This window comes from Saccostrea echinata, unplaced genomic scaffold (assembly GCF_033153115.1).
Source record: "Saccostrea echinata isolate AGI-Se365-2 ecotype Australia unplaced genomic scaffold, CSIRO_AGI_Sech_v1 ptg000001l, whole genome shotgun sequence".
NCBI lineage: Eukaryota > Metazoa > Mollusca > Bivalvia > Ostreida > Ostreidae > Saccostrea > Saccostrea echinata.
This window is the reverse complement of record NW_026889750.1, coordinates 22,923,306-22,933,585: the sequence shown is the minus strand read 5'-3', so window position 1 is coordinate 22,933,585 and position 10,280 is coordinate 22,923,306. Positions and strand designations below refer to the sequence as shown.

General features: G+C 32.6%; 1 protein-coding gene across 1 annotated transcript in view; it reads left to right on the top strand.

Moving 5' to 3' along the window:
• The first annotated feature begins 1,771 nt into the window (after positions 1-1,771).
• LOC133187433 (uncharacterized) overlaps positions 1,772-10,280 on the top strand; it is a 30,754-nt gene continuing 22,245 nt past the window's right edge. Inside the window, exon 1 of the mRNA XM_061322805.1 lies at positions 1,772-1,977. Within this exon, the coding sequence (XP_061178789.1) occupies positions 1,873-1,977 (105 nt within the window). The 5' untranslated portion in view covers positions 1,772-1,872. The remainder of the gene's footprint in view (positions 1,978-10,280) is intronic.

Below are 10,280 nucleotides of genomic sequence, written 5' to 3'. Positions count from 1 at the left end.
TATGGTGACAGGAAGACGAACTCACTTTTAACTATAGAATTAGACACAATGTAAGTCTCCTAAAATCCGATTTATTTAAGGTTGGACTTTCAGATAATACAAAGTGATCTTGTGGGTTTATAAATGAAAACACTAAACCTTACTTTTCTGCATCGTAAAACTTATAAGGCATGAAAGAAGATCATATTAATTTCACACCATGAGATATAATAAAGGAATAATGGATCTTGAAACAATATTATTTGGGGACCAAAATGTATGCCACCAAAATAACATTAATTTTGTTAAACGGCTGTGCACAAGTGCACCAAAAATCGAATATTTTAATGATCAACGTAACCATTCCCTTCTTCTACAACCCTCCCCCCTCCCTTTTCTCTGCACTCTCTCTCTCTCTCTTACTTTTGTTCCTTGCACTTCAAATGTATTATTTTGTTGATCGCACGTATTTATTATTCATTTTCTTTGTATTGGAGAGGACAATCCAGTGGCGGATCCAGGATTCTTCAAAGGGGGAGGGGGCAGTTGTGGGTTTAGAGTAGGGACCCCGGGGGGGGGGGGCAGGAAGCTCTCATATTTTATCAGTTTTATGGAACAGTTTTTTGACTAAATTATTTAAAGCTATACCTCACGTATAATTAATGGAATATCCCACAACAAAAAATTATTTATTAATCATAAGTTGGGAAAACTTATGTCTGATCCAATTGATTATGTATCAATAAAATATGTTTAAATCAAAATCAGTCCATATATTCATCTAAGATACATACAGATGAGTACAAGACGACGCTGGGTTATAAAAACAGAAGAGGATAGAAGAGGATATGCTGTTATGAAATTAGTAAGTATGCAAATAACAAAACTGTACATATTTTGATTCCTTTTTAAACACAGCCATGCAGGAGAATCAGACCAGCCATGCAGGAGAATCAGACCAGGTAAAACAAACGCAGCCATGCAGGAGAATCAAACCAGGTAAAACAAACGCAGCCATGCAGGAGAATCAGACCAGCCATGCAGGAGAATCAGACCAGGTAAAACAAACGCAGCCATGCAGGAGAATCAGACCAGGTAAAACTTGAAAAAACTGAAAACAGGAAACTTATAAATGACTAGTCCTACTTGTTCTAAGCATAGTGTTTACCTGGATGGTGAAGGAAGATGCAATTTCCGTCTTCAAATGAAAATTTGTAAAAAGTTATAGTTTTTCATTTAAGCACGAACTTAAAGTTTTAAAAATTTATCAATAGAATTACAATTTTTTCTAGTAATCACTACCTTTGATTTGAAAATTTTTATGGAGGACATGCACCAGTTTCGCCCCTTTGAACCCACCAATAACAACCACGACAAAAAAGTGATAGATACAACAAAGAATTAAGCATTTTAATTACATTGTGAACAAACTTGATTCATGTCTTTGCATATTTACATGATAAATCACCAGAACAGGCGAACAACTGCACCTAAATTAATTCTACACTATACGTTCGCATGCTGTTTAATACGATTTCAAGATGCTTAAAATGTCGAAATTTGCGCCGTCGTGAAGACGTATGGCACATTGTTTCACTTTTTACTTATAACAACATCAGTTTTAGGAGGTATTTGTTATACTTTAAGTCAAGTCTCGGGAAATAATACTTATAACGTGTAGTGCATTGAGTTATTTATAGCAAATTTCATCTCAGCCGATTTTTCCTCATCAGCGTCATATATTGACCACACCTCCCTCGGCAGATTTGACTGACAGACTTGTTCTCGCCAGTGCATGTGTGTGTAGCATATGTGTGGTGCCTGATAATATCCGCCTCATTCCCTGATGATGCTGAGAGAGGGGTCATAAACAGCATGTGATCGCCATACAGAATGGGCAAGGTGAAAGGAACGATTATCTTGACATTGTTGATAACTGGAACTTTATTTTATTTACATGTAGCAGTGTTTGAACGGAAATTTGACTTTTATAAGCCAGTAAGTAATTTTGTTTTGTTTTCTTCTTCTTCCTCAGTGTAGTACGTGATGAGGAAGAGGTTAAATAAGTCAAGAATATAAACTTTTCATTCAAATTGTTTTTATAAGAATGATCTTAAATAGGGCCTAACGAATAACGTAAAGTTCCGGCCTATATGCCGTGATATACATATGCATTATGTGATATTTTTTGGGGTCATATAATATACATGTTAGTATAGCTATTATTGTATTTGAAGTCATATTTTTGTTCTAACACAAAACACACATTCTACGACTAGGGGATGAACGTTGGTGTTAGGGAAAACAAACAAACAAAAACTAAAACAAAAACAAAAAAAACCGTATTAACGTCCAGTGCCTCTGAACTGATGCTTACATGAAGTGTTGACTTGGATAGTGGCGGCTGCATGTAGTTCATGTAATTTAATATGGTTGAAGCTATTTTCCTTCAGAATCTTTTCTTTATTTTCTATGTCAGCACCAGCTATTTACCACACTTTTTTTTTTTATTGTAATTCAAGTTTCATCTTCGTTAATTTTCTCCTCAATTTTGAGTGTTTTATACGTCTATGTGTAGAACATTGATGGCACCGTGTAATTCATGGACTGGAGGCATGAAATGGAGTTATGGAGTGGAGTTTGGAGTCAAATTTTGGAGTCTAAGATTTTTAAAAAAAAAACATGAATGGAAAAAGATGTTCAAGAAATTGCATTAGTATGGAAGTCTTTTGATTCTTTTTTGTACGTTTGTTGGCTGTTTCATATCTTGTAACTGAACAGATTGACAATTCATAGGTACTATGACTTAATTAAAATTTGTAAGTTTCTGAAACTTAAGTAAGTATTTGTAACTTGAGAAAATTACATCAGTATTGAATAGACAGACATGATACTGACAAGATAACCCCTGTTTTTTTAAAATGTTTGGAAACTGTTGAACATAAGTAATCAACATATATAGTCAGTCTTACTGATTGTTTTAATACAGAGTTTAAAGCAATTTATATGAACATTTTTTTTTTTCAATATATACACTCACCTATTCATTACCTTCCATGTTAAATTAAAAAAAAATATAATTAGTTTTAAAATAAGTTTCACACTTTATACCACTATTATATGGTGTACTAAAAGGTTTACTCACTCCCTTACTTCCTTGCATTAAAAATGACATAGCAATTACCATACTAATCTCTCTCCCATTTCCTTGGGTTGTCCCTACCTCGCCCTCAGAAACAACAAATCAACTATGGGTCATATCACACTTCAAGTGAAAGCATTGTGTTAATTGTTTATACTCCAGTTTATCTTTATTAAACATTGAATAAATTTTCAGTTTTCTAATTGATAGTGAAAGCTCTTTAAGATTACACTGGGTCATACAGAAAAGCCAGAATCCTCACACCCAGTTTCATTGATTAAACTGTTAACGATGACCATTTGGTTTTGGAGTATGTGATCTAGTGTTGAATTAACTTATAGTTCTCCACCGAACAGCATGCATACATTAAAATTATTGCATTCTTTAGGAGTTTATATAAATGTTATCATCCCTTAGCTAGCATCACAGTGCATTCCTTCCCATTAACTTTCTAAATTGATAAAATTGTAAGTCACCAATGTATTGTATTCATATTACAGTATCATAATATTATTTAATTATTTAAGGAAATGTATGTGAATTATGGATAATCTTTTTTTAAGTCATATTTTAAGATACAAAATTGATGGTTGCAAATCTAAAAGTAAATTATATAGAGAGAAAAATCATCAATCTTATTCTACAAACAATCTTGTAATAATAATTATATTAACCCACATTGTTCAGCTGTGTGGTCAAAAAACATATGCAAGTGTTAGCAGACATAACAAAGATGTGACAGAAAGCTAAAATTTAGTTCAAAGGGTCTTATCACCTTCCAATTATGTGTAGAAAGCTATGGTGATCATTATTTATGTAACAGTTAAATTTGATTAAAATATAGAATAAACTGTCACTGTTTAAGATAACACACTTTTTGACAATGAGAGTGAAATTAATACCCATGACCTTATCTGAAAGAATTTGCGGGAATTTGGTGCAGCCACTGTACATGCTGTATGTCCCACATAATCTGTCATGAGGAATTTTATACAAGAGCATGCAGGCAATGTTAGGCGATTGTAACAGACCCATTTATTCACATAGTATGCTATTCATTAAAGTACAATAATTATGGGTAATTCATTTTCGAGGAAAAAGATTAACTTCAAGAGTTGGACCAAAAGATTAATCTGTTGAAATAAAAATTAACATTAATATGATATCAATCCTGAGATTTAGGTAATAGATAACTGACTTGTTCTAACAATCAATATCTTAAATGAATATTTGTTAATATATCAACTCCTAGAACATGAGCTTTCAAATATGACTGATACAATGTCTAGAACAAAATTCTTCAGGTGACAACTCTGAAGTTTATTATATTCCCATGTTGCTATTAAGCACCAGCTATTGCAGCATTTAACATAACTCCTGTTACTAAAATTAGGTTATCTTGTTGAATCACCTTAAAATCTGCTCAAAAACAGACAAATAATGTTTCTTGCTACTTGTTTAGATGGTGTCATTCATGCCCGTTTGATATTCCGTAATTCATTTCAAGGTATTTTTCTGCTCCTTTGGGGTGAGATTTTCCGATTGTTTAAGCAAATATATTCTTTATTGTAATACCCCCAAAATAGGAGTTACTGAATGTGGGCTTTACATTGATCAATCTTGGTATAAATATCGGATTTAATTTGTCTTACTGACAAAAAGAATAAAGATAGAAAATTCTTCAGGTGACAACTCTGTAGTTTTATTATATTCCCATGTTGCTACTGAAAGTGATGCGTGTGTTCCTTGTGTAGATGAACATTTTAGTTTATATTTCCGTAATTTAAAACTAGAAATATGTCCATAGGACATGAATACCCCGTCCAGTGTATATAAGTAATGCAACATGAAAATTTGTGTTAGTGTATGAAGTTTGAAGAGAATATCTTGAAAAGTTTCTTTAAATTTGAAATCTAAAAAATTGGATATAGATGAGAAATTCTCACCAAATTATGTATAAGTGTATTAAGTGCATAAGCTTACATATCTTAAACGGTTTCTTTAAAACTAAACAAAATGCAAATTAAAGAAAAGTGAGGTCAAGGTCACTGAAAAGTGCAAGGTTAAAAGATTTGATGCAGTTGAATAGCTCTCACTAATAAGTATCAGCATATTAAGTTTGATAAACATATCTTGAACGGTTTATTCAAAACTGAGCTAAACACTGAGTTAAGAAAAGTGAGGTCAAGGTCAAAGAAAATGTCAAGGTCAAAAATGTTGATGCAGTTGATAGCTCTCATCAGTATGTATAAGTGTATGACGTTTGATGAAAATATCCTGAATTCTTTATTTAGAACTGAGCTAAACACTATTTATAAGAAAAATTGAGGTCAAGGTCAAAAGAAAGGTCAAGGTCAAAAAATGTTGATGCAGTTGAAAAGGTAACATCAGTATGTATCAGCATATGAAGTTTGATTACACTATCTTGAATCGTTTCTTTAAAATTGAGCTAAACACTAATTTAAGAAAAGGTAAAGGTCAAAGGAAAGGTCAAGGTCAAAAAATGTTTACGCAGTTGAAAAGCTCTCATCAATACCTATCAACATATGAAGTTTTCCAAAAAAAAAAAAAATATCTTGAATAGTTTCTTTGAAACTGAGATTTGAACTGAGCTAAACGCAAAGCTCGACGGAAGGACAGGACAGAAGACGGACATGACATACATTATATGCCCCGGCCATATTCATGGCGGGCATAAAAAATATCATGAAGTAAACTAGTGGTATGCGTTTTTAATGTTTATTTGAATTATTAAAATATCAATTTTGATCACTTTTCATAATAATTATTAATCAAATTTCTTTGTAACATCAATTAGAGCTTTTTTCACAACCAAATCTACACTTAAGAAACACTAAATAGCAAAAATCAAAATTAAAAAAATTCAGACTCCAAAATTTGACTCCAAACTCCACTCCATAACTCTATTCCATGCCTCAAGTCCATGAATTACACGGTGTCAACATTGATTACCACGTGCTGTTAGAGTTTGGCTGAACGAAGCATTTCATAATGAGTAGACGGACACCTATTATCACTGTGGCATCTGTAGCTATTGGAATAGTATATTTATCACTGTTTTCACACCAATTTGACTCGTTCACAGTCATTTTTCCAGTAAGTATTTTATTCGTGTTCCATGATTAACCTAGGCCTAGTAGGTTTTCTTTTTGGGAGAGTGTACATGAGTGCGAGATGCTGTACGCTTAAACGAATGTAGAGCACAGGTCTGCGAGTTTTTTAAATGTATGTATTGAGGGGGGAGACTCTGAAGGGTGTTGAGAAACTCGCTGATCATGATTAGAACATGTTGGGTACCTTAGAGAGTGACATGACGTCAAAAGAAGCATTCCTCAGAAATGTATCGTCTATAGGGGCCTAGGCCTACATATATGAATTGAATACTAGTAGAAACACAATTTTTTTTTAAAACAAACTTTTATAATTTTTAAGTTCTAGACTCCCCTATATCAAGTCTTTCGACCGATGACTTCATGACGTCTCGACCGATGACTTCATAACGTTTTAACAAAGTTATGCCCCCTGGCCGCCCATCTTTTTGGGGGAAATCTCATAGCCTTTAAAACTTTAGAACTGCATTGGTAACTTTGCCATTTGACATTAAAACCCCCCAATCATTTGACTCTTGTATTTTTCTTGCCCAAGGATAGGGCTACCCATACATTGAAAGGTGTCAAAGGGACACAACTCGATTGACTTTTAACAAAGTGTGGATTGAACTGATAAAATATTCGTTCATAAAACACGCGAAAGTTGCAAAAATGGATACTACTACTAAAAATAATTGTCATGAAATATTACATATGAACAATATAGTACTCAAGTTAATTAATTATGACTGAATATGCTTATTTTTGTCATTTATTATTTTTTTAAAATTATTATTTATTTATTTATTTATTTATTTATTTATTTTTTTTTTTTTTTTGATAAAGGCAGTCTATCAGCTTATGCAGTATGTCTTCATTTTGTCATATTGCTAAAAAAATAATTAAAAAAAAAAACATACAGCAAATAAACAAAATGTTTTTAAAACATATTGTGAATTGAATTTTTGACAAGTTCTACTTAAATTGTGTGTAAATGCAAATTTGTTGGTTATCAGAGTGTAGTGCAAAAGGATTTTGAACAGTTTCATGAAATTTTTTCATTTATTCTAACAGGACCTTTGAACCTTATTTAAAGACAGGATATATTTGTTAACTTTTGAGGATTTATCGTTTACCAGGATATATTAGTGGGCTAAGCTATTTAGATAGCAGTCATATGAAGACATGGGCATGAAGTATTAAAAGTTAATTTTGTATCACTCAGTGGGTTTAATAATTTTATAATTTTTTAAACATGATTTTTTGTTTTGACAAAATACACTGCAGTCTTACGTTTCGGCTACCTTTGGAAAAATTAAATTCTTAGAAGACATGGTGCTGTATTTGTTTGTAACACTAAATTGCCTTTCAGGCTTTGAAAAAAAAGACAAGTTGCTCAAAGAATCAGTACCAGGCATTGTATAATACTACTGAATTTTCACTCATATTCCATAGTTAAAAAGACGAATAGCTATTTGTTCATGACGTCCTTTTAATTAAAATGGTCGCCATTCCATCCGCCATATTTGACGTTTCACCTGGCCATTGGCAACCACCATTAGTTTACGGTGGACAGGTGGAGACTATATATACACTTAAACTACCAAATTTTCAATCAATGCTGCATGACATTTGTATAATGAAACCGCATTCACCCAAAAATTTCAATCTAATCTGACTTGTTTTAGCGATGCGTCTTTAAAAATCATTTATATAATTATAATCTTAAATTGGTACTTACTCGATCGCAAAACTACGCAAGGCTCAACATTTTTATACAAGAAGCTAAAGGCATATGTGCTTATTTTGCCAACAAGCTAAATTAAATATTCACAAGCTAAATCAAATTAATAAATTTAAATTTAGCTGATTCTTCACATTCGGATGACATTTAATTTTTGGATGACATTAAAGTCATTTGCTTAAATACAGTTGGGTATTGCACCAGTCACTGAGTGATAAATCTCGTATATCATTAGTTAAATGAGATCTTTGTTATCTTATGAATTAGTCACTTGTATATGTAGTCATAATGGACTTTTATAATGTGAGAAAACTATATCATTTGATAAATAATTCAATTTTAAAGTGGAAAAGACAGAACTTTTTTTAATGGAAGCAAGTGCTTAGCGTAAAACTTAGTGCATTGCAATAAGGAATTACAGCTTTTGTTTTGCCCTATATGTCACTACTGTTTATCATACTGTAAAGTTTTAAACTATACTTAGTTATGTCGCTCTTTACAAGGAAACGATATAGATTGTTTAAAAAGTTTATAAGAAGAAAAGTAGATGTTCGAGTTAAAAAAAGAGGAAAGTGGTGCTTAGCTTGTTCATCCTGTTTTACAGTACTATACACTTCTCGAGGAACACATGAGTCAGCTCAAGTCATAATGTAATTACTGAGTGTCCATAATGAAATATGAGGATAACGAACAGTAATTAAGCTCAAAAGTCCATTGAAACAATATAAATTTGGAGCAGAGCAACTAAGACGGACCTCATAAAACATTAAAACATCCGAGGTGAGATCAGGTGCCATGGAGGAGTAAGCATCCCCTGTCGAGTGTCGACCGGTCAAACCCGCCGTGTTCTCCTTGTTACTCGCTCACATGCATGTTTAGTTATATTCTAGAGTTATTTATGAATTAATACTGCATATATAATAGATTTCTCTCCCAGTCGATATACAAACGTATTATACTTTACAAGGTTGCTTTATGTAAGTAACAGTAACAAAAGGTGAATGAGAATCGTTAATATATTATTTTGCTGCATTCATGTTTCTCCGGGAATAATGATGGGTATCCTTTTTTTTTTGCGCCCCCCCCCCCGTCTTTAAAGAATAAAAGACTGGGTTTTTTTCATATAATTATTTTGTAAAAGTAAGATAGTGTATTTCTTTGATAAGTGAAAGAAAAATTCCCCCTACCCCCTCCACAAATTAATTGTCATTTCAAAGTAAATTTAATTAAAAAGATCGGAAGCTACACAGATTACATGGATTGAATGATAAGTAATTAATCTTATAGAAAGATAATGTCAACAGCGCGGGCTACTGTTGGTTATATCACCAGACCTAATCCCTGAAAATACGTTTGGCATGTTAGGGGATTCCGAAATGGCTGTCATACAAGATTGTTGATTCAAACAATATTTAAAGCAATATGAGCTGCATTTTTGAGAATTTTATTTTCTGTTCAAAATGTGCTGTTATGATAAATCTGTATGTGACTTTAACCTTTATGATCAATTAGACTAAACTAAAGTAAAGTGTTAAATGGTTTCAGAAGAAAGATTTCTGTACAGTGGAATATATAGTATTTATATATAAGAAATCAATATTGTACAGGACGACAATTACGTAATTTTGCTACAATCAAAGCTTCTAAATAGTTCTTCCATCACAAATATGAACAACAGAAGTTTATAAACGTTCTTTTTTCTGTCATTGAAATAGTTAAGTACAATATTGCAACAAAAATTTCCGACATCAAAATTGCAGCTCATATTGTTTGAAAAAGATCTTCAAATTGTAATATACATGTATTACCATAATTAAATAGGGAAACACAGTGAAGCAAGTCTAATCTCCCCCGCGGACAAACACACACACGCACACACACCCTCACACACACACACACAGAATATACCCTTTTCAGCACAGAAAGACATTCAAATATTTTAATTATGACTTGTGTTTCTTCTCCAGATATGGAAGAAATTTATATTACATGTATTAAAATACATTACCTATTTCTAGAAAGAGAAGTCATTCATTGAATTGCCAGTACTTTTCAAAATTTGACTTTCTGAAGCATTCAACTTTACTCGCTTCTTATTTACCAGCGTCAGTTTTCCTTAGTTTGAGTAGAGAGGGTTAATAGAATCTCACTTCGACTATGTAGACAGTGGTTATGTTTGGCAGTTTGTGTAACCCACTGCGATGAGCAAAGAAGACAATCGATGGGGTAAAGTCTGGCTTATTGGCTCCACTCCGCGACTGTAGTTTCGTTCTCAGCCTCTCTACACGACAGAAAAATTGGACTT